This window comes from Phalangium opilio, unplaced genomic scaffold (assembly GCF_054372755.1).
Source record: "Phalangium opilio isolate 3A_F unplaced genomic scaffold, DU_Popi_V2 ptg000046l_1, whole genome shotgun sequence".
In the NCBI taxonomy this organism is placed as follows: domain Eukaryota; kingdom Metazoa; phylum Arthropoda; class Arachnida; order Opiliones; family Phalangiidae; genus Phalangium; species Phalangium opilio.
In genome coordinates, this window is record NW_028324169.1 from 4,044,182 (window position 1) to 4,070,012 (window position 25,831).

At 40.2% G+C, this 25,831-nt stretch overlaps 1 protein-coding gene across 1 annotated transcript; it reads left to right on the forward strand.

Moving 5' to 3' along the window:
- The first annotated feature begins 23,147 nt into the window (after positions 1–23,147).
- On the forward strand, positions 23,148–24,835 carry LOC149676390 (uncharacterized). The gene is made up of 3 exons (XM_089838714.1): positions 23,148–23,309; positions 23,938–24,108; positions 24,266–24,835. Exons 1-3 carry the CDS (start codon positions 23,148–23,150, stop codon positions 24,833–24,835), a joined length of 903 nt encoding a protein of 300 aa, XP_089694840.1.
- The last annotated feature ends 996 nt before the right edge of the window (positions 24,836–25,831 follow it).

The window sequence follows — 25,831 nt, forward strand, 5'->3', positions numbered from 1 at the left end:
TGCGTCTGTTCACCTTGCGATTTCCTAACCGTTTACCAGTTGATTTCGCGTTCATCCACTTGCCGATTTTCTGACTGTTTCATTGCAAATTTTGTGTCCTCTAGACTATCAATTTCGTGTTCGTTCTCCTGCTGATTATATGACCGTTTGATTGCAAATTTCTTGCCCATCGCTTACCGATTTCGTATCCATTAAGTGTATTTTGCAATCAACCGTAGTAAACATGCGTAGATACTGGGATAGCAAGACACTTATCTAGGCGGACATTTCGCACTGTAGGGTACGGTCTAAGGTCACAAATCAGGTTATCCAAAAAACCGTCCAGCTATTTAAAATTCAGTACTGTGCCCGCAGTTGATTTTTGTTGCAGGGGAAGTGTTTGGACAATTTTTACAATTACATAACCCTTCAATTCGTTCACAACTGAATTTCCTTGCTGCTCCGTTATTATCGGAGAGAACTTAGCAGTGAACACTTCATTTAAGTTCAGACTATTGAGGCTGTTTTCCACTTTTCGATAAAATGCTAGAGTTCGATCGAATGGGACCGGCCCGATTTTAATTTTGGTCGAATGGCAGTTTTGTCCATTGTAAAATGTTAAATTTCAATCCACTTGAACACAAGGAGAATAATCAACATCAAGGTCCTATTTCCGTCTTTTAACCATAGCCCCTAGTTCTGAAAGTTGTGACGATGAGCTCTTTAACATATCCAACCGAGCTCGCGTGCATCGAGAGAAAAATTCAATAATCTCGGCCTAGACCGAGAACGAGATTTTGAAGCAGCGCTCCACAGCGGTGGAGATTGAAGTTAAACAGGCGGGGCTAATTTAAGGCTGAGTAAGTTCAAGCATTGAGGGTTCATTGAGTTTAAGTTTCATGTCTTTTTGGGGGGGGGCGAAATTTTTTAGCGCGACCCAGCTTTCCGTGGCTGACTTTAGTTGGGGCCGAGAATTATACGTTAGGAGAGAAAAATTTTGGGTGTTCGTCTGTCGTTTACTCTACAGTAAATACGTTCGGCCTCGCCTTGGGATGTTACCTTTTAAGAACATTCGAGATGAGACGTTCGTCAGCGAGAACCTGACACACCATACACTCATTCGTAAGCTGGAGAGCTATGACCTTGATGTTGATTATTCTCCTTGCGACTAGAGTCATTGCCGGGCTCCGTCTAGAATACCTTCTCTAATAATAAATCACTTTGCAAACTCTTGCTGGTTCATCACCCTTTTTGGCTCTTTGACAAGAAATGACGTTGAGAAATGTCTTGTTAGGTCTAGGGAAATTTTCTAGGGAGTCGAAGGAAATGTTTTAGGAGGTCGAGGGAATGTTTTTGGGAGATTGAGGGAAATTTGAAAGAAATTTTTTGGGTGGTTTAAGGAAATGTTTTGGAAGGTCGAAGGAATGGTTTTGGGAGATCGTGGAAATCATAGTGGAGACTCTTTTGAAACACTTTCAGAAACAGAAATTGTGAGAAAAACAGATTAGGGGGGTAAAAGGACATATTTTTGGAATTCCATGGGATCAATTGTTAAGTGTTTCTTAAGTATATTTTATTAAGACACTCTTATGAAATAATTTTGGGAAAAAGGTGCCAAACTTCCTAATATTTCCCATTGATACGTCTTAAGAAATTCTAAAACACTCTTTCTAATATTTCTTACGCTTTCTTAAGAACTTTTTGGGTAAGGGAAAGTCGCGCTTTATTTTTATCCAGTAAAATGCATGATTGACTCTGCTATAATTAATAAAAACTGTCTTTGTAGACAAAGACGAGAAAAAGTAAGAGATAAGTGTAGAAAATTGAATGCCTGAAGTAACAGATATTAAATTTTCACTTTTGAACACATGATTATAAAACATCAATTATTTGAAAAAATTCTTATCTTAGTTTTTTCACCAAAATTACTTTAGTAAAAATATTTTAATATGACACTTACATATCATTTTAGAAATAATACGCGTTTTCCATTTTTTCTCTCAAATATTCCAATCAGGTTGAGCCCTATAAGGAGAATAAAATGGACAGAAAAACGTTAATAGCTGATAAAGTAAAAACCGTATCAAAACAAGAAGTGTTCGTTAATTTCAAAGTTTTCGAAGTTTCAAAAATTGACGTAATGTATAGCTCTCTAAAGATCACGATCAATCTACAGATCTTTTCGACCCTAATATCAACATCACAATTAAACTGCCTATGTTACTTTCCGCGTCGCAATATTTCTCATTTAAAAATATAAAAATTAAACTCGTAAATCTCAGATTTTTCAGATATGCAAGTATTTGAACCTTAAGACCATGTCAGTCTCCTTTTAGAGTTCCATAAATAGATTTTTGTATTAACATTTTATCATAACTTTAAATGTAAGATAAACGCACATCGCATTGATTCCAAACCGTTTTCATTGTTTCGGTAAAATCTTCCAAAAATTATATCTTCGTTGGAGTAACTGGAAATGATAAATCATGAAATCCCAGCTTTAAAATCAAATGATTCACAAAATTACCAATTTTTAATAAATGCCTGAGTGTGTCGTCGGTAAATGATTTCTCGGAACATTGAGCACTATTAAATGTAAAGATGAAATTTTCATAGGTATAAGGTATTCAGATCTTTATTGTTTCAGTTTACGTTTACTATACCTTATAGAAACACCCGTTTGCATAGTTTCTTCAGACAAACTGAACATTGACCGAGAATTGTTTAAATTTTGATATGCCAAGTAATAAAAAGGGCTAGTTTATTGTTTTATACTTAAAATGTTTACCTTGATGTGAGTTGACAGTGGTCTGACTTTGGTTCTGGAATTTGAGCTTCATTCGTCATCGCCGGGAATAACCTGAACTTCGATATTCGTTTCTTGGCTTTCGCAATAAGGGATTTTATTAAGAGCCTTATCGTCAGGATTTTGAAGTTCCTGAGCAAGGCTAGATCTATTGTAATTATATCGTTTAATTTGCAAAATCTATGGAGGTATTGGAAACAATATCATTCATTTAAAATCGAAATAAGATTCTCAATTAGTCTGATAAAAAAACCCAAAATGGACTAGCTTGTGACAATTATAGCAGGAGGGTCCAATTATTCTCTACACACCATAGTCATTTCAGCACTTTCAATGCTACGGATTTTTAAGATTACATTCTACAGTCAAATATTCAGAGTGTATATTAGAGACAAAACCCGCCCTGGAATTAATATCACGAAACCAAGATGGGATATATAGTTTGATAGGGAGAAGATATAAGTGCCTAGGTATAGGCGCGTTATAGCCCCAGTCCCCCTTTCAAAATAAAAGGGGGGAACTTAAAGGAGGCCGCCGGGATATTTCGCCTCTCCTCAGTCTCAAATTTTCGTCATTCGCGTCGCGTCGACGCGAGGTTTCAAGAACCAATGAGATGCTGGTTGTATTTTAGAGGGGGGGATTAACTCCGTACCTACGTTTGGACTGGAGATAAAGCTAGAAATGCGAATTTATAGCTTCTCCCTAGTAAACTATATATCCCTTCTTGATGAAACCCATGCAGACAAGAAAAAAATTCATAATTCCTTGCAATTTATAAAATCAAAGCGAAAAAGCCAGAAATCCAATAAGCAAGACAACGCTGAAAATTTTGACATAAACGAGCAACCAGTAACTAATAGGATATTATATTTACACAATGTTTGTCTGGGGGTTAATTTTATCTCGTAAATCCATCTATAACGAACAAATGGCAATTGTGGGTTAACGGTATTACAATACCATATAGCCTATTAAAATATGCGACTTACGTCATAAATGCTCCTCGTTGCATCTTCACTTAAAATATTCTGCGATTCTCTAATGAATGAAAATTTACTAGATTCACAAAAAGCGTCATTGAAACTAGTACTAGCTGATCCTTCACGAATGTGCGCTTCAGAGCTGTCATCTTTGGGATCTTGGTTGCTCAAATTTGAGGGAAGGCCTGGATCTGACAAAGTTTGACTTGGGCACCACATATTATCCATGTTATCAACTTCGTTGTTAACATTCGTGATGGTTTCATTTTTTGACGAGGTGATGGACTTTCCAAATAGTTTTCCTTTTTTCAAAATGGCCTTTTTCTCCAGAGTAGTCTTTTTTCGAAGTGGTTGTTTTTCCACTTCAATCAGTGGTGAGCCTGTGTTTTTAGCTATTTCCGTATTATATTCAAGTTGAACGTTTTTCAATTCATCTTGGTCTATTAAAGCAATCAAAGACAGTGAATAAAAAACGTCCTGTACAAACGTACAATTTCAAAAGCGTAAATGTAAGAAACTATAGACGGCTTGCATCGAGTCATAGTATTTTAGGTAAATGTCAAATATGTACGTAGGATTATATGCAAGTATAGAAGTCGAGGATTAACCTCGATCCGTGTAACTTCTATACTGAGTGCTACAGCAATTAAGTCAATAAAAGTAAAAAACTAAACGCATAGAATTAGGGATGAGCTGGAATCAAGAATACTTTTCTAATTACCCGAAACTACCCGGCTATAGAAAAAGGATTCGTCCAATTACCCATGTCATGATCTAAGCGGTTGTTAGGTTATAAGTCCGAAGCGGCGGCGGAGCCTTCTCCCAGTTTTTTCTCTTCTGTTATTTTTATATGAACTAAACTAAGCGCTATGTGGTAGTTTCATCCTGAGACAAACTAGAATTTCAAAACACTTTCAGCGCAGTATCTCCCGAGAACAGGGAGTTGGAATGGGCAAAGTTGTTGTCGAACGTATTACGGGCAAGGGGTTCCACCATATATGCGCGGTCTGAAGAGAGAGATTTACCCAAGGCATCGTGACGGTGACGAGTAAGTTCAGGGAGGGGAAAAAAAGCGCTTGCGTATGAAAGGAACACGTGCTCGGAAGCTAACCGCAAATATTCTAATAATTTGATTCGATAGGTATTAGTTGATACATTTAACACCTGATTGATAGTGCCTGACATTCATTTAGTCTATTAAGAAATTCATGCCACTAAATTCCTAAGTTGGTGCAAGCAATCACATTTTTAGGCAAAGACGCTTCAAAAGTTGCGCCAAAACTCTACGCATATATGATCCTCTAGGCAACAACCGTTCTCGGCCGTTTCTTTGCGGGCCTCTAATTTCGAAGCCAAATAACGGCCGAGACCGTACCCATTGGGGCGATAATTGAAAACATCTATCTAAACTTAGGCTCTAAAGGCAAAGAATTTACATACCTGATCCGATTTTTATGATGTATGCAGGATATCGCTTGCTATTAAATTTAACATCACATTTTGTTTTCTCCTTCCTATCTGACACTCAAATATTTTGATTGGGCACTAAACTTGTTTTTTTCTCATCCGTCCAATAAACCAAAGCAAATAGCTTTGATTGAGTTTTTTTTCTTTAACGCTTATTCCTTCATCAGTAATTGAAGAAGTTAACAAGTTTAAAACCTCCGACGCGGCAGATTCCGACTGCATCCTTAATACCGTAAATGTGAAATCCCGATGAAATCGTTTCAGTCTGACCACACGCACGTAAATTTTCGCGGGACTCGAGAGATATTAACCTATGTCCGGAATCCTTGTAGGGGACCAAGACTCCAACTCATCACACTACCTTCCGATATGTAAGCGCCCAGAAAGTTCCAGAAAGAAGAGGAATTTCAGAAAACCTGATTTTGCGGGGGGGGGCTGGCGCTTCGGGATAGGGATGGGGCCACTAAGCCCCAAGTTGTTCGAAACCGACCTTGGCAGAGTCTCTGTTTAAGGGGCCGTCCATCTTGGCTAGTTACAAAAGTTAACTCAAATAAACAAAATCTCATAATTATTGAAGTAATTAAATCAGAAAAAGTGATTTTAATAATAATTAACTCACGCTTCAATTTAACTTCATGTTTCGTGCTTTTTATTGTAATGAAAGACCCCTTGGTCATGCTGCTTGGCCCGGCGACATTCTTTTATTGTTAGGGTTATTTTTCTTGGTAATGTACGTTAAAGGACATTACTCTGTCGTAAATCAGTTAAATAATTATTTGAGTCTTGTGGAACACGTAATGCTGTAATTTCCCAAATTTAAACAAATAACGTGCACACCCTTTCCTACGAACAGATATATTTTTCCATAGTAGATTAGCTTCAACAACAAGCTGCTTAGACTGCAGAGCTTAGCTTTATAGAAGCTTCATTCATAGGTAGGAAGGTTTGTGTGTGTGTGTGTGTGTGTGTGTGATAAACGCGAAATTGGCCGAACATGACATAAAAAATCATCGGTTTCGTGAAACGGGGAAATTTCTACTAAATCTTATGGCAAATCCATAAACTATTATTTTGAAAATATCTGTAATGAAAGGTAAGGGGTTCTAACACGGTATTGTTCTCTGCAACTTGTATCAAGAAAAAAAGTTCTAAAAATAAACACCAATAACTATGGATAATGAAATCAAAGAAACGAGGAAAAGAAAACCTTGCAATGAGTTTTTAAAATCTGGCGATAAAATGCCAAAAAGCACTCGGTACCGTTTGCTATCAAAATTGAATGAGAAAAGTAAAAATCAAGAATTATCACTTCATAGAGATCAGCAGCGGCTAAACCAAGGTGAGGCTTTAAAATTGGATAAATTTTATAGGAAAATACAAAAATCTCACTTAATAATAGTTATAATAATAATAATAATAAATCACTCAGAAAATAATGAAAATCAAGATGAACCAGATGTTGTCGTTCATAATCATGAATTACACGAACCTAATGAAATTTCAGAACAAAACCTGACTGGTAAATACTGTAATTAAAGCTATATGGCATGCCAAACAGGACATAGAAAGCTTAAATATGTTGTATTAATTCTATAAGCTGCGGTAATTATGTTCGGAGCAAAATGATGTGTAAATTAAAGGCGCTGAAGAGTTGCGAAACGCTGAAGCTATTGTTATTTTAAGAAAACAGATAAAAATTTAAATGTAGTTCTTCATATCAGCTTGTATTTGTATAACAAATTTAGGGTACGACCAAAAGGAGAGTTGAGCAAAATGTATATTGAGGGCAATAAGTCACAAGATGACTTCGCCCTTATTGTACACATATATCCAGAATTTATTCAGCTGAAATATCAATATGCTTAAAGCTAAAATACCGGCAGTTTGAAATAAGGGTTAGCTGAGCTTATCACACGCTGGCATTTGAAGCTGAAATGAACTGGTACGAAATTCAAAGAACCTCCCCCCGTTCTTAGTAAAAATCTTACTAGCGATAACAACTTACAAAGGGTGTATAGGCAACTCTGATTAATATGGTTAACGGGAGGATTGAGGAAAAATAGAATATCTTAGTCATAACTAATCGGCATAGTGAAACATTCGGAATGCTTTTGACAATGAAAATAAGTTTATATTTAATATACTAAATAATTTTGAGTTTTTGAAAATATGCCTAATAGCCTAGCTCCTCATTTCCAGCTAACAAACCTTCCGTGGATATCTGGAGGTGCAATTTGAAATTTATAGACAGAAGCTAAATATATCTTGATTTCGAAAAAATGACTTATTTCCCAACTTTACCAAGTGTTTCACTTTGTAGGAATTTACAGAAATAAGGTGATGCTTCGATATAAAATCACATGCCTTTTTTCCTTCACTCTCTCTTTAAAGCTAAGCGTTAGTAGTGGAATGGAAATCAGAATTTAGCCACAGTTTAGTTGTATCGAGTTATTTTACCCTATTTTATTCTAATCAGAGATTAATTACAAATTTTAGTTCTTGACTTGATGATTTAAATTGGATATAGTAATTTTAACAAAAAGCTTTTTAGACGAGCTAGTTGATGTAATGCAACCTAATTCCCATATGGAAGCAATGAATCCCGACGAGATCGAAAATGAAAGTGAAGATGCTGATGAAGATATAAATTTCCATGGAGCATTCTCAAATTATGAAGAAAATGAACCAATTTATGCGGGTGCTCCGATCACACTTTTGGAGAGCATGATGGCAATATTCCATTTTTGTCTCAAGCATTCATTAAGTAGGGAGGCATTGTCCGACCTCCTCTCGTTAATTAGCCTACACTGTATACTACCTAACTTCTGCATCATAACATTATATCATTATGATAAATTTTTCTCGAGAACGAAACACGCGCCTAAACACAGAATATTCTGCGCCAACTGCCAAAACGAACGGTTAAATTTTGAAAATCCTAACTGCGAGAAATGTAACACTAATTTAAATCTAGATATAAATATTTGCCATTTCATGGAACCTTCAATACAAAAACAAATTCAAACGATGTTACTAAGGAAGGGATTTTACAAAATGCTTCAAAGTCGGTTTCAGCGACCCAATGACGGGGAAAATATATGTCTTTATGAGGGATCCTTTTATAAAACGTATTTTGATAACAATTGTTTTCTAAGTCATCCAAATAATATTTCACTAATGTGGAATACAGATGGAGTGAAACTTTTTAACTCATCTAAGAAAGCGCTATGGCCCTTATTTTTTTCCATTAACGAACTACCATTTGAGAAGAGAATCCTGAAAGAGAATATTATTGTTGCGGGGATATGGATTGGCGCTGAGAAACCCATAATTAATCAATTTTTTAAACCTTTTTACGCGATGTTAAAGCAGTTAGCCGATGGCATACGTGTTAAAACACCAGATTTAGCGCACGAAATTGTTTTGAAATGTATGCTCTTACTTGGAACGTGCGATCTTCCAGCAAAATGTATGGTTTTAAACACCGTTCAATTTAATGGGGCATATGGATGCCCAAAATGCATTCAAGAAGGGAATACATTTAGAATATCTGAAACTTCTACGGTTAATAATAATAATAATCTAAGCTTGGTCTAGGAAGGGATATCCACACTAAGTCAACTCGCGACTTATTTACAGGTGGGTCCCTTTACAATGCATAGAGGGGTGGTGGCTAGCCCCTTGGCCACAGCTAACCTAGAGCGCCCTACACTAACTATTACCGTTAACCTCTGCAAGTTTTGATGGAAAGGAGAAACCGGGTTAGACCGCGGAGGAAAACTCCTTTAACAAGCGGGGAGAGAACTTGCAAACTCTACGCAGAAGGATTTCTTCCCAGATTTTCACCCGGTGCCACAGTCCGGGATCGAACCCGGGATCCTCTTGCTGCGAGGCGAAAGCGCTAACTGCTACGCCACCCCACTTACTTGACGTATATAAAAGTCAAGAAAAGCCAGCTAAGACCAGAACCCATGCGTAAACCGTTCGTCTGGGACATGAAGCTTTAGAGTTGGGTCGACCATTGCTTGGCATTAAAGGCCCTTCGATCTTGAGTGCTTTGGTACCTGATATAATAAAATGTACATCCATAGACCTAATGCATACTGTGTGCTAAGGGTTTTCAAAAAATATTATGTCTCTTTGGTTAGAAGTAGCTCACAAGAATGAACCTTACTCATTATACCATCTAAGAAACACAATCGATGATCGACTGAAAGCAATAAGTCCTCCTTCTTTTGTACAAAGAACACCCCGCTCAACCTCGGATATCGCTTATTGGAAAGCAGCAGAATTCAAGTACTTTTTGCTTTATTACTAAATTTTTTTGCTATTCGATATCATGCCCTCGGTTTATCACGAGCACCACGCTTTATTAGTACAGGCCATTTATATATTATCGAAAAGTAGTTCAAGGACAGAACTTGATATTGCGCGTCTCATGCTATCACGTTATGTGTCCGATTTTGAAATGTTATATGGTGAGCGACATATAAGTGCAAATATACATCAATTAGTTCATTTAGCAAACACGTATTCCGAACTTGGACCTTTATGCGAGACTTCTTGCTTCCAATTTGAAAATATGAACGGGTTAATTGTTAAACTGTGCCATGGTACGCAATCCTTTCCTACTCAGATTGTTTCAGCGACTACTCATTTTATAACCATTCCCATACTTAAAAGCAAATTAACTGTAGGTTCAAATGTGTGGAAATTTTGCAAGGATATGCCCAGAAAGAGAAAACGTGTCAAATTAACAGAAAAAATATGCAAAGGTGTAACAATTGTTGGTTTGACAAAAAAACCGGATATCCTGCCCTTTTACGTTCGTCAAGCTTTGTTATCCGCGGGCCTAGACTCCGTAAACCTATGTGTTTTGTTTCACAGGCTAAAGGTTAAGAATGTTTTATATCATAGCGAATTTTATACAAGAACTCAAAAGCACCTTACTATGTTTGTGAAATGCACTAATTCAAATGGTGAAATTATTTTTGGAAAAATCAAGTGCTTCGTGAAGCATATACCTATCTGCAATTGCCAAAATAATTGTGTTTGTTTAATAAAATTCTACGCTATTATTCAAATGTTTCAAAACAAGTACACCATTCCATACAGGGCCAGTTGATAAATATTTCGTTAATCATATAAAAAAAGTGGACCAGGTTCTAGATGTAAAAACAATAGACTTGAAAGACCGTTCATTGATTCCTTGTTTTTTATGTAAATATAGATCAAAATAATTCAGTGTTCATTATTGAACCTGCAAATGATTTTGAAGCAGATTGATATTTTCTTATTTTGCTAGAATTTCGCTCATCGCTTATATTTAATTTTCCCGCGTATATGGTAACCATTTATTGATCATTAAAAGTTAATAAAAGCAAATTTGAGTGGTCATTTCTTAGTGTTAAGGAAAATTTACAAGAAAGTATCTTAGTGTCTTCCAAAGCTTGCATGAGGGGTTATATTGATTTTAAGTCCTATATTTTTTCTCTAATATTCAACCACAGTATATCAGAACTCTATAGAGAATTCCTCTTTCCTAGCCCTTTACTGTTTTTGGAGGGGATTGAAATTTTCTGAGAGCTAGATTGGACGAAATAATTCTCTGTGGAAAAACGGGCGTCTTAGATTGAACTTTGCCAAAGGCTTGGTTCTACTAACTTTCCTAAAGAGTAATGGCGGTTCTAAGTATGCAAACGTCATACCCTTCTATCTCTTGGCTCAGTGTCATCCCCCTACCGGGCGCATACAGTATCCCCTCACACAAAAGCGCTCCCAGAGGGAGGGATACACTGTTTACACCCCTCTCTACCGCCACTAGTCTATACTTTATAGTAGCTTTCAAACCATAATAATACTAGAATAAAGCATCGCCTTCCTATCTTTGACCTCCTGAGAAAAATACATTTTCTGTTTAAGAAACCTTGATTTTTACTGAAATTTCATTTCCAAAATACTTTCCTTACCCGGTCATTTTGTGTTAACTCGCTAAATGTTATTTGGAGTCCGTATCTTGTTGGGAGGAAAAAGCAGGGATAAAGGGCGTTTTTACTTCCCACTAAAAGAGTTCACAGATTCGCTTTATTTAGTTGTTGTTAAGGGGTTGAATTGAAAGAGCCTTAAAGGATATGTGTCGCAAGCCAAATTTTCCCTACCCCTCTTTACTGAGACAACCCCTCTACCACTGCAAACTGGCCTCTAAGCAATGTGACATTTACTGTGTTGTGGAGAGAAGAATTGGACCACCCTCATTACTCTTACGAAAAGGGAGGTTTTGAACAAAATTCGGAGAAGTACATACACGTGACCTAGCTACCCCATGGAATTATTTTTGGACAGCCGTGACCGTCCCTTCCCTTACAGTCCTTTTTACAGCCACAACTAAATAGGATTCTATTGAATATATAGTTTCCACTAAAGGGGCTAGAGAAAATTCCACCCCTTACTCTCAGCTTCCATTTTAATGCAGTGTTGTCAGGTCCTCTGTCAGCCAAATTGGTCAAATACTGAGTGGAACTGAACTGCTAGCCTTTCTCTCTGCAATTTCTTGACTCACCAAAGGCCTGGCAACACTTGGGGAACGGCAAAAAAACCCCTTTAGTGGAAATTATGTATAGGAACTAGGAAGTTTGGCAGCCTAAATTTTTAACCTGTTAACAAATGCAGGAATTGCGTCTTTTCACATTGCCAAAATAATGTTTCAAGATAATAATACCATAATAAGTTGTAATTGTAACGGAGCGTGTGAACGAGGAAGTAAAAAACCAAAAAAAAACGAAAGGGGACACAGAAGAAGCGTGCTTGCTGACACCCTTTTCTATTTATTTCTATATAGTATAGCTTTGAATGTGATAGACTCTCCTCTTGGTACAGAGCTAGCTTAAAGAGGGGGGGGGTATTTTCTAAGAAAACTCAATAGAACACCTGACCACCGCGGGGTAGCTAAGATTTATTTTTCGTTTTTTACCTTGACTGTCCTTCCTGTACAAAAAACCATGGAAAAATATACTGTCACTATATTGCTCCATAACCTTTTGTGTCATATCTCCAAGGCGCATACATTTAGCTATGGCGCCACGCCATCTATGTTAAATATTGGAACTACATCGCTAGTGTCTGGATGCGATACATTCTTTAAAACCATTACTACTTATTACCGACCCAAAAGTAGTATTTGTTTAGTTGTAACCAGGTTGTCCGTTATAAAAAACATCTACCAAATGTTATGTACCAAACTACCTAAAGTGCAAAAACTTAAAACGAACTTGAAAATATATTGATAACTTTTTGACAACTATAAACAAGCTAATTACCAACCAAAAAATAGTGTTTTTTTTGTGCAAACTTGAAGTCCACTTAGAAAAAACGATCAAATAATACAAACAACTTAGGACTACTTGAAACCAAGATAATATAAACGTAAATTGGGTGTACAAACTCAATGTAAACCACGAACCGACTTATTTTTTGGTAAGGGTCATTATCTGTCATTACTTTAAACCCCGCTTTATCACAACCGCATCCAGTTACAGCATGTAAATGAAATAAGTGTTCTCTGAACCTTTTTTTTCTCAAATGCCTCCATTTGAGATTCTCTTCTTGGGGTCGTCTTGGTTTCAGATTTAAGAATGAAGACGTTCCAATTCGGTTGTGATACTCTAGCAAAAGAACCAAGCTGTTCCGCTTCTACAATAGCTAGGAAACCATTTAAACCCCGATGAATGGGGATGGGTTCGGGATCCCGAATCCTAAGTCCCATTCACGCCACTCAAGACCAACGTTTAATACTCATTATCTGTAACTGCGGAACCTCTTGTGTAAAGAACTGTGGATATAGACGATTCGAATTCGTTTGCTCAGCATTGCGTAGACATTGTCGCTGTACTAGCTGTGCTGGATCAGAGCAAAAGCGCTTCTTGTGGCGGAAGGGGCCCGAGTTCGGAGTGCCAGTTCGGAAGTTTCTAGGGTTCGCCCCTGGTTCAGACCGTTCCTTGCCCCTTTCCCTGAACGTTTTGCTCGGCCGCTTCGCCACCGCCCAGGTGTTGCCATAATTGGCTCACCCGGCTATTGACAACCCTCTGAGGGTCGCGGATACATTGTTTCGGTCGTGTGGCACTGATGTGCTTGGAGGGAAATCCTCCGTCTCCTCGAGCCTCCTGCTACCATAATACTACCCTGTCACCGACCACCTTCTGGCTGGTCTCGCCGCTGATGGTGTCCAGCTTCTGTCACCTGCTCAAGGGGCGTTTGTCGGGGCCGCTGGCCCATCCCGTGTGCCTTGGAGGCGTTTCCGCAGGTCCAATTTGGAATATTATGAGCCCCCACCTAGGTTTAGCGCCTACTTAAGGCCTCTGACATGCAATTATTGTGAAAAAATCTTCAGGCTGACGAGATGAATATGAACGAACTGGTAGAGATTTGTCTTAAATCTAATCTTTAACAACACGAGAATGTGTAAACCCCCATATTATTTTATATACCCTAATCAACATGTTGAGAATTACTGCTTTGAATAACTTTTCTTTCTTTCAGAATTTAGGGTAATAATTTTCGAGTGGCCATTTTTAAAGTTGTCGTTGATAATATCGACTTGGAGATGGCTATTTTTTGGTGTTTATTACGAAAATCATCTACTCAATATAGGAATTTCGAAAAGATTTATATGTTTGAAATATATTTAGTATTTCCAGCAGTCATTTTTCAAGATGGCGCCCAAACTATCAGTAGCACGTTTTAAATAATCAATAATGATGTTTAGACGGTCTTCAACAAAACATTTACTAATTTTCATAACTTTTGATGAATATACTGTATAGAAATGACATTCCCGGCGGCCATTTTCCAACATGGCGGCCAAACTATCCGACTAATGGCTTCAATATTTTACTATGATGTTTACACAGCTCTGATTATAATATCTTTCAATTTTCATAATTTTCCAACAACATCGTGAAATATACTGTACCTAGCATTCACGGCGGCCATTTTCCAATATGGCGACCAAACTATCAAACACAGAGCTGTAAAATTTTTCTATGATGATCATGTGGTTCCATTCATAATGTGTACCAATTTTCATAATTTTTGAAGAAGAACGTGGAATACATTGTAGCTGTAATTCCCGGCGGCCATTTTCCAAAATGGCGGCGAAAGCTCGTTCTCTACAGCAGGGGACTTTTAGTATATTTTTTGTTGGGTGGAAAATAACACATGTACCAATTTTCATCTTTATGTTCAAATGTTCTAGGTCAAACCCTAAAAGTCCTGGTCTATACTCTATAGAGGATCTGAAACGACTTTTGAATTCAAACTAGTTAATCTTAATATACCAACAGCCTGTGGCCTGGATCTTACCTCATAAAGTACAAAAGGTCTGACCATTGGAATGAGTTCAGTTTTGATGCTCATTAATAGATTTGGCCGTCTTACGCGTCACAGATGGGGCATTTAAGGGGGGCGGGGTCATGTTTGACCCTAATGAGGTATGATTTCTTACCTCATGAGGTACATGAATAAAAAAGGTGGCAAATGATAGAACTGGAAATGGCGATTCCAAATATATGAAATCTGACGTCATCAAAGGGGGCCATCAATAAATCAGACGGGGGTTAAAATGGTCGAATGAGGTATGAATTCTTACCTCATGAGGTACATGTATGAATCCGGTGTTGTTTGATAGATCTGGTCGTGCTAAATAACAGAATATAAAATCTGACTGGAAATTACGCGGCTTAGAATTATTCTGACGGCCTGATTCTTGCGTCAGACTATGACAAATTCGAGCCTCATAAAGCTAGATTCCCACTCGACCGAAAAAAACCAACGCAAATCACGCAGCATACGGTGGAAATTTTACCTTACGCTGTAGACTGTTCACACTAGGACTGAATTTTGAGTTTGGCGGTAGATATTTTTGGGTCGCGTGACAGATTAGCTCGGTTTCCATAACATTTATTTCGCACTCTGAATTGGTATCTCTGTCCCATTGTCACTTAGATCGTACAATAAAGTATATTTTCTGGCCTCCTCAATAAAGACTTCCTTATTAATATCTTAGATACATTTTTCTTTCTTCGTGGCATGTTTCCGACCAAAAAAATACATGGCGGCTATTAATCTATCTAGTTTATGCGTGCACCCTTGAAATTTATGACGTAGTCTATGGAATAATTTCATTGGCTGAGACACCGGCGTAACGCCGAACACGACCGAAAAAAAGAACACAACTTGCGCCCGGCCCAGCGGAAATTCCGTCGGGCTCGGCGTAAAGATTTTTCGGTCGAACCCCTTTCTGCCGGGTCTCCGTCGTGATTTCCGTCGAGTGCGATGGCCCCCCTTTGATGACGTCAGATTTCATATATTTGGAATCGCCATTTCCAGTTCTATCATTTGTCACCTTTTTTATTCATGTACCTCATGAGGTAAGGAATCATACCTCATTAGGGTCAAACATGACCCCGCCCCCCTCAAATGCCCCAGCTGTGACGCGTAAGACGGCCAAGAGGGCTCCCCGAAGGTATCCCATCCAGCGCCCCTAGAATCGCCATCTGGATTGGGCCCACGTCTTCTTCCGTGATGACAGCCTTCGGATAGCCTTTTTTAAAAATGACCATCTTTTCTGAGCTGGCAGCGTCTCTATAGGACTTTGCCTTTTTCGCCGCCGCCTGCGAGCTACTGGGCGAGGTAGTCGAGTCCTCCGTTCTAGGCCTCTTCAACTGGGTGTCACGTGTCGCCGCACCCCCAGCGGGGGTGGAGACAGTTCCAGACCCCGATGTGGCCTTTTCCTTAGCGATCTGTCGTTTGAGACGACGTCGCGCGGTACGTTTCGAAGCCTTACCAGTCACACGCACCGATAAATCGGCACGAGTATCGCTGGATACAGGCCCTAGCGTAGTGGTATCAGTGTGGGTTCTGCCCTGAGCAGACCCCTGCACCGTAGGTTTGGTAGTTTTAGAGTTGTTTTTGCTAGAAGTATCCATGAGAATCCCACGAGTAAGGGGGAAAGTAAAAGGTCACCCCACTGTAGTCACCCACCCGGGTGGAAGGCTAGATACAACGGGGTGTCGCCTGGTGAGGACCCAAGCTAGCGTGTGTAAAGTTAAGAACGCGAGCGGGAAGCCAAAGCAAGGGGGGAGAGAACACTCCATCTAGCTTGCGTCCCCAATTTCGAGAGCCAACTGTCCTCACTGACCATCAGGCTTTACAATGGGTATTTAATATCAGGGAACCAAATTCTCGTCTAGTTAAATGGGCAATGTACCTTCAAACTTTTGATTTTACAATTAAGCACAAGAAAAGAGTAAAGAGTGTAGTAGCTGACGCTTTGTCGAGGGCCCCGATGAACGTCTTGAGCATAAACTTTAGTTCCTCTACTTCATATTCTGCAAGTAATTTGGATCCAACTAGTAGTAGTAGTACAAGTTCAAATTCTACCGGTAGAAATTCATCAACTTCCTCTAGTGATTCTGTTGAAGGTCAAATACGTCCTCCAGGTCCTTGAGCCTTATATTCAGTATTTACATTGGAAGATGTGAGAAAAAGGGAAGACCCTTTTGCTTCTCCTATATTAACTTCCTTACAAGAACCTAACCCTGTTAGGCATAAACTGTTCGAACTTAAAAATAACCTTCTATATAGAAGACCTTACAGGAATTATCCTGAAAAAATTGATTTACCACCCCACTTAAGGCTAGAAGCCATGCGGCTATTACATGACCACCCTTTATCAGCTCACAGGGGCAAAGATAAGACCCTTAGTAAAGTTACATTTAGATATTGGTGGCCAACCATAGAGATGTCCAGGACTTTGTTAGAGGATGTACTTTATGCCAACAATTTAAAGGGTCTCTAAAGAGGTCGGCGGACCGTTGGAATTTTTTTTTTTAAAACGTCGTTATTGACGTCACAGTCCCCGGGGGGTGAGCAAAACGAAAGTCTTTCCTTCTAGCAAACGCAGCGGGGGTTTCGGACTCTCGCGGGTCAGAATAGGGGAAATGACGAAGCAGGGCGGATCACAACCAATCACAAGAGAGGGAGGATGGGAGGGGTGAGTTTTTTAAAAAAAATTCAACGGTCCGCCGACATCTTCACAGTCCCTTTAAGGCTAGGAATAGGAAAAAGCCAGGGCTAATGCAACCCTCTGAGATAACAAGTCCTTGGGACCAAATTAGTGTCGATATAATGGGACCTTTCCCTCCATGTAGACAACCACTATAAGTATTTAAGAGTCTTTGTCGATTATATAACAAAATTCGTGGAAATGATTTCCCTAAAGACTATTACAGCCAGGACTTGTGTCCAGGCTTTTAAGTCTAAATAATTAGCACCTAAAGCTATTCTTAGTGATAGATGGGTACAATTTACTTCGAAACTTTGGCTGCAAACGTGCATAGCTTTTAGAATTAAACCAAAGTTTACCACCCCGTACACGCCTATGGGAAATCCCACCGAACGACTAAATAGAGTAATAGGCTGCCATGACCATATTCAATAGGTCGGCCCTGTTCGCGGGTATTCGTTTCTCTATGTGATTAACCATGTAAGCCCACATGGTTTCGATCGGTTTTAAGTCGGGCGAGAGAGCGGGCCAATCCCATTGTTTTCCAGAAATCTTGCAACGAGTCGGGACGTATGGACTGGGCAGTTGTCCTGCTGAGACCATACACTAAAACAATATTTTAAGTTATAAAATAATGATTAGTTTATTAGTATTAATACCGGTCGTGGTCGTCTTCATTATATATAGCTGCCATAGACGGGAACAAGGCGTTTCTCAAGATATCTATATTCACGTTTCCGTTGAGACGACCCTCAATTGGTTGCAATACTCCCACTCGTCCATCGCCAATGCAACCCCAAACGTTCACGCTAAAACGACCGCTGGTTTTCGTGTAGTTCACATACTCAGGAACGTATCGCTGGTTTTGAATCCTCGAAACCCACACAACAGGCGACGAAGATGAGCTTTGGAACGTCTATAAAATAATACGGGTGAAGTAAGACATAACAGCTTTGACTAAAATTAATTGACATCAGTCGCTGAACCTTTTCGTCCGAAAATAGGATGTATCGTTCTAGATCTTCCCTGGGCCAGGCTAAAAGTACTCTGCAGAACTGGCGGCGTATTATCTTATGCATTACCGTCAATGATGGCTTGTTTGCGGACCTGCATCGCCTTAAGCCCTCCTTCTTTAATCTCCCGCAAACAGTTAAGGCGATAACCTGAACACCGGCCTTAACTTCCCAACGGCTTGGTAATTGTCATATCGACAAGAACGTACGAGTTTTAGCGTCTCGAATTAGCGCTCTATGCTGCCGAGCATAGGTCTTCCAGACCTTTCTAGATCCTACAGCGACATAAGCGAATTACTCTCAACTAAGCCCATATAAATATAAACATAACGTTATGACGCCCTAGTTATTTACTACCGGTTCTAGCAAAAGTAACATTGAAACCTTTGGTAGCGTGCATACGTATACTGAGCTCCATGACTTGAACATCCAACTTGGTTCGCAATGAGATTACAAGTCAAGCCTTCTTGCCGCATTCTAACGATTTCCAAACGTTGTCCTTCTGTAATACGAGGCATGGTTTATGGATAAAATTAACGAACTCTCGGGACCTTATTTACAGCATTTTCTCATCGTAAAAAGACATTTTACGCCAACTGTTTCGTTTTGCAAGTTAAAAACAGGCAAGAATACCAATTGACGTAAGGCCGCCGTATTCTGCAGGCTTAGCGTTCCACGCCCACTTGGATTATCGTTGCTTATTGGTCCATAGAGAACTGGATTCTGGCATTTGATTGGCAGCTTAACTTTCGAGGAGAAATTGGATTCTGTGCTGAGATTGGATGTTCATGCAAGCAAGAAAAGACAGATAGTGGTTCAGTACAGTTAGCTTTTAAATTGACACTGAACGTACGGTGTAATGTCAGCATTTTCTGCCGATTATTGTCAAAGGTCAGTGAAATAACCTCTAACCTCTATGTTTAGGTTCTTTACGCCATCTATTTCGTGAACCTTCAAATAGCAGACTATTTTTCCCAATTCCCTCATGTTTAGGGTTAGTTTACTGTATATCGGTAACATGACTCTGGAATGGAAGTTTATTTAAGCATTGAATGTGTAAAATAGTGTAGTTTATGGTAGACAAAGTATAATTTTATATTTTAATAATATAACTTCACAATAATTACTAAAATATAGTATTGTAACAGGCGTTAATTCTGGTCGTCAAAAACCTTGTGGCAGAGGTGTTTTATCATTGAAAGGGGCGTGTTGATAGTTGCACCATGCAGTGCTATCTAAGGTATATTGTGCGCAATTGACGGGGAGAGGGGGGAAATTCGGTCCATTTTCCCGGGGCCGGTACCTCTAGGGGGCCCGGCCGGGTCTCGACCTTTGTTAATTCTAGTGGATAATGGTTGTGAAAATATAAATATAGAAATTTTTTTTTCTTCAACTGAGGGTAAAGGGTGGACAGTTGAATTAGTTGTGAAAGAAACACCCGACCCCCTCCCTTCACAATCTTTGACGTCAGCAGCTGATGTAAAACGCTTCAAAGAGGAAATATTTCGCGATTTTTTAGCAATTCCTCACATCATGTTAATTTCTCTTGTGATTGGTTGTGAGCCACCCCGCACCGGCGTTTCCCCAGTTCCCACTTCCAAGAGTCCGATACCCCCGCTGCCTTTGTACCAGCGATCGTACCAATGGCAAAGGAGCTGGGATTGGCCCAATTGTATCACCTGCCGGATAAGGCTCAATAACACAAAAATAGGAAAATGCCTTAACACGGTTTTCCCCCGGGTGGGGGTTGTGACATTAATAATGACATTTCCCAAATAAAAATTCTCTCTAATCTAAAGAAAATCTTATTTTTGAGAGTTTAAACGCTTCAGATTCCAAAAATATGCTTGATCAATATTTAAATATGAGGGAAAATGCAAAATAATCACTTCTAAAACTTGAAATATGTGGGGTAAAAGCGAATTTGCGGAGAAGATTTTTGGCGAGTTTTTCTCCTTGATACGCCACTCACGGTATCTCGCGGAAAAGGCAAGCGAGAAAGCCCGAGACTCCCGAGTCTAATAATGCCGCGCGAATCTGAATAAAATAGGCTTAACGTGGTGTCATTAACAGGCGTAACGTTGGCGACATCTGGAGAGAAAAATTCTCTTTACTACGTCATCAAACGAAATAAATTTTAACTAGGCTTACTTTGATTGCAATTTTATAAATTGCTATGAAACCAAATAAAGAAGTAAACATATCTAAATAAACTAGATTTTTCAAGTATTTTTTTCGCATTTCAAGTTTGTGGATGACTAAAATTATGTCACTAACACTTTAATTGTAACTTGATATTTTGTGAGTTAAAATTAAATAAGCCAAAAGAGTATTGAAGTTTAACCGGTGCTTCGGCACATTTATTTATTATTCAAAGGAGCCATAGTATTTTCCGAAACACAAGACGCCATGGATTTTTTAAATTTAATTTTTCTTTTCTGTGGACGCCAATTTAATTCAATTCACACTATTATGTATTTTTCCAAATAAATGCACAGTTGCACATTTCAAAACTGAAGTGAAATATCCAGTTCTTAAGTATATTTTTAGATGGCATTAATGACAAGGTCTCACAATACCTGGTTAGTTCTGAACCTAGTATGACTATGAATCACCTTCATAAAAATAAAAGTGGAGGGATCTGCTCTTAAAAAGCAAGCGAGTTGATCACAGCCATCTTGTTTTGGTACTTAACCCTGACAGTTCTAAAACTCGCACTGTATGTGAATTTGATCCTAATGTAGTATACATGGGTTTGCGCTATGTTCTTAAAAGTTGCGTAGTTCACGTAGGTAACATTGAAGAGAGGAGTCATTACGCTACGTACAATAAGTTTGACTCCTAATTTTGGCATGCTATATCGATGATAAAACCACGGTTGAGTTTTATCCAAGAATTTTACAAGACTGGGCTATGGCGTTTTACGAGATGGAAGAAATTGTTCCTTTGTTAACGTCCACGCCTATTTTGCTGCTGTCCACGGAAATAGTGATCGCGTCTTTAGGGTTGAAAAATGACAGAACTGGTGCAGTGGTGATTAATCGTTTAAGGCGGTTGATACTGCTTCCGCGTTTGCGTCCCATGCAAAAGATATGTCCTTCTTCAAAAGTGCACGGAGGGGTGCCGCTTCTGCCGAATATTGAGGCACAAACTTGGCATAGAAATTAACCATTCCTAAAAATCGCTGCAATTCGGTACGGTCTGCCGGAGATGGAATCACGTCGATTGCTCGTATTTTTGACGGCGCTATTTCCAAGCCGTTGGGCGTTATTGTTAGGCCCAAGTAGGTGATTTTGTTGACTGCCAGCTGCATCTTCGCCGAACTGAAGGTAAGACCATTCTGATGAGCCAGATGTAATATTTGGATCAGATTCCTGTTGTGATCGGTCCTTGTTGTAGCCAAGAGGAAATCGACGGTTGAGATATGGGTATTCGGGAATTGTGCTGGAGGATAAATAGTGTGCATTATTCGTTGAAATATGGATGATGACGTACATATGCCAAGAGCCATGCGGACAAAGCGGAATCTGCCGAAGGGCGTTGCCAAAATGCACTCTGGGCGTCTGGGACCGTGAATATCTCGGCGCCATGCAGGTTCGAAAAGATTTCTTGAGCAGTCGGAGTCGGATATGGTTCTAATCGTATTGCTTTGTTAAGGTTTCGTGGATCTAGGCAGAGGCGTACAGGAACTGACTTATGCTCTTGTCTAATGACGACCATCGGGTGCACCCAATCCGTTGGTTCTGTTACGGGGACTATTATTCCCAGACGTTGAAGCCGTTGGAGTTCCTGTGAGACGGGTTCTTGTTACGCGTGGGGTATTTGGCTCGGCGTCTAGTAGCAGTTTGGTCATAAAATATTGACCCCGCCGCGTCAAGACCGAGGATTTTGCCATGGCAAATCCACGGTTCTTTATGAGGGCCAGATCAAGGCCCTCTATAGCAAACCTCCTGCAGAGTACCGCAGAGGCCGCCTTACTATGGTGCAGATTGATTTGAATCGCAGCTAGCGTTCCAATGGTCCCTAAGAAAGGGGTTCAGAAGGGACCTAGCTACACCTCATCAGTCCCGAGAAGGCTAGTGGCACCTCCCCCCCAACAGGCGAGCTCCCAGTCCTAAGATCCCCCCTCATCAGGACCACTAGAACGCACATCGGCTGGACCCCGAAGGGTCCCATCCGATTCTTCCAGTAGGGTGGACTCATCCATGGAAAAACAGACTTCCTCCGAATGAGCCCCCCGCTCTCCCTATGTGCCTAGAGCGACACCAGCGAGCTCTACAGCGAGATACCCCATGTCGCTAGTTCCACCCCTTGCCGCAAACTCGGCTGCAGTGGTTTTGGTGGCTTCCGTGTGCTGAAGGAGTTTGTCCACTCCAGTGAAGCCCACGAAGCCAGCATTCTTAATGGCGTCCAACGAGGAACCTTCAATGGACAGTACCCAGTACCGTACGGCCCTGTCCACGTACGTCCGGATACATTTCCAACGTTCGGTTGCAAAGCCATCGTTAAGGGCCTTTACGCGCCGAAACAGCACCGCTGGCTCTTTGGTGATCTGGTCCCTGGTGCGGAACATTACCTTAAACGGCTTAGAGAGTTCGCTAGCTCTCATTACTGAGAGCATCGCATCCCCCACCACCGAGTAGGCTAAATTATCCTTCAACCATTGACCGGTGAACGAATCCTCACAGGATTATACCAGGGCCCCGGCCGTCAGGCTAAAATTCGCAAGGCGCGGTAGAGGGCTCCCCGAAGGTATCTCATCCAGCGCCCCTAGAATCGCCATCTGGATTGGGCTCACGTCTTCCTCCGTGATGACCGGCGTTGGATAGCCTTTTTTAACAATGGCCATCTTTTCTGAGCTGGCAGCGTCTCTATTGGACTTTGCCTTTTTCGCCGCCGCCTGCGAGATACTGGGCGAGGGAGTCGAATCCTCCGTTCTAGGCCTCTTCAATTGGGGGTTTCGTGCCGCCGCACCCCCGGAAACCGTTTCAGACCCCGATTTGGCCTTTTCCCGAGCAATCTGTCGTTTGAGACGACGTCGCACGGTACGTTTCGAAGCCTTACCAGTCACACGCACCGATAAATCGGCACGAGTATCGCTGGATACATGCCCTAGCGTAGTGGTATCAGTGTGGGTTCTGCACTGAGCAGACCCCTGCACCGTAGGTTTGGTAGGTTTAGAGTTGTTTTATTTATAGTATCCATGAGAATCCCACGAGTAAGGAGGCAAGTAAAAGGTCACCACCCGGTAGTCCCCCACCCGGGTGGAAGGCTAGATACAACGGTGTGTCGCCTGGTGCCCCGAGGGGATCGTTAGCGATACCGTAGTTTTACTTCCCCAGTATCATGCAGCCTTCGGCACGGTGCCTCAACACCTTAGCTTGAGAAGGACGCGTATCCACCTAGCCCACACAACGTAGTGGTTACCAGCTCTCACCACCGATGAGGTGTGATACAACGCATTGATGAGGACCCAAGCTAGTGTGTGTAAAGTTAAGAATGTGAGCGGGAAGCCAAAGCAAGGGGGGGGAAGAGAAAACACTCCATCTAGCTTGCGTCCCCAACTTCGAGAGCTGAATGAGACGATACATTCGAAGATAAATCTCGTCGTGCCTCGAATGTCTGTATAAGAAACAGCCCGGTGGGAAAACACCAGGACTGCTTCATTCCATTGACAAAGTCGGTATACCGTTCCACACATTACACATGGACCATTTGGGTCCTTTCATTAAAAGCGTAAGAAGAAACTCGTATCTCATTGTTGTGGTAGACGGTTTTACAAAGATTACTTTACTTCGTGCTGTACGTGACACTGCAATGACCCCCGCATCCAAATTTTTTGGAAGAATTAATTGGAATTTTTGGAGCTCCGATGCGTGTTATCACCGACCAGGGAACATCATACACCGGCTGAACCTTCGAAAACGTATGTAAATCGGCTAACATCGTTCACATTAAGAATGCTACAGCTACCCGAAGAGGTAATGGTCAAGTCGAGCGCTTCAACAGAACCATCACACTAGCTATCGCTTGTCTTTGCCAGCGAAATGACGAAAAAGACTGGGATCAACAACTGATCTACGTTCAATGGGGCATTAACAATACTGTTCCTAAAGCGACCGAAACAACACCATTTTCGCTTCTCTTCAATTATCAATCGAAATGCCCCGCAGGCGACATTGTTACACCAGCCGTACGAGAAACATTCAACACCGAAGCCATACGAAAAATTAGAGTAGATCAACAGAAACAAAGACTGCTCTACAATGTTAAGCGAGCAGAGGCTCCCAACTTTGAACCTGAGGATATGGTTTTGGTGAAAAAGGATCCAACGTCAACTGGAGACCCCCGGAAGGCCTGTCCAAAGTATAGAGGACCTTACGTTGTGACAAAGAAATTGAACTACGATCGTTACCTTATTGAAGATTTGCCAGAAATTCAACGAACACAAAAAGCTTATAGAAATGTAACTTCAGTCGATAAATTGAAACGGTACATTATACCGGAAGACAGCGAGGGAGATTTGTAAGCGGGCTTGAGTTTTAAGTATAAATGTTTCTAAATTTTTCCCTCATCAACAGCGCGCTCACAATAAGACGTAGCTAAAATTGAACTACAGTCGTAGTACATAAAAAAAATACATGTTATTCAGTACAAGAAATCACGTCCTTCCATCTCAAAGACCCAAAACGGACTACTCTCTCTGTCTCTCTCCGTGGTCATTCAAACTCGACCCTCTCTTACCCCGGTGGTCCCCTTCCCTTCTTTATTTACTTTTTTCTTTAAGAAGTTCCATTCACACGTTACAATTCCCCTCCACTAAAGTGGCTTACACAGTAACCACTTTAAATTTTTTTTTAACATTTGAAAATTAAATGGCAATGCGAAATCAATACACAAATCCAAAAACAAATAATGAACCTAATACAAATTACAATGTCAATAGTAATAATAATAAAACCAATCAATGTCATACAATGTCAATAATAATGAAACCAAACAAAAAAAATAGTCATCTTGTATTTCTTTTCTCCCTCTCTTACTCTCGAGCATGATAACGCTTTAAATTGGTAACATGATGTGACCCTAGGTCTCTCGGATGCTTATCTAGAGTTTTCAAGGTGTAATTTATGTCCGAATTTCGCTTTCTTATTTTAAATGGACCATTCCATTTATCAGCTAATTTTGCACTAAATCTTTTAAATTTATTTGATTGTGGATGGGCCCTTAATAGTACCAAATCTCCTACGTTAAGACTCTTTTCTCTATGGCCCTGATCAAGTATTTCTTTTGCGATTCATGCCCTATCGTTCTAGCCTCTTTCACGTAATTTTGGGTTTTAATCACTCGTTCTTTCAATTCAGTAACGAAATCGGCTGTATTGCTGGCGGACTTATCCAAATTATTTTCTAAAATTCGATCTAAAGGTAATTTCATTTCCCGCCCAGTCAAAATAAAATGTGGTGTAAATCCGGAAGTGGTCTGAGGAGCTGATCTTATAGCGAGGGCTAATTTTTGCAAATGT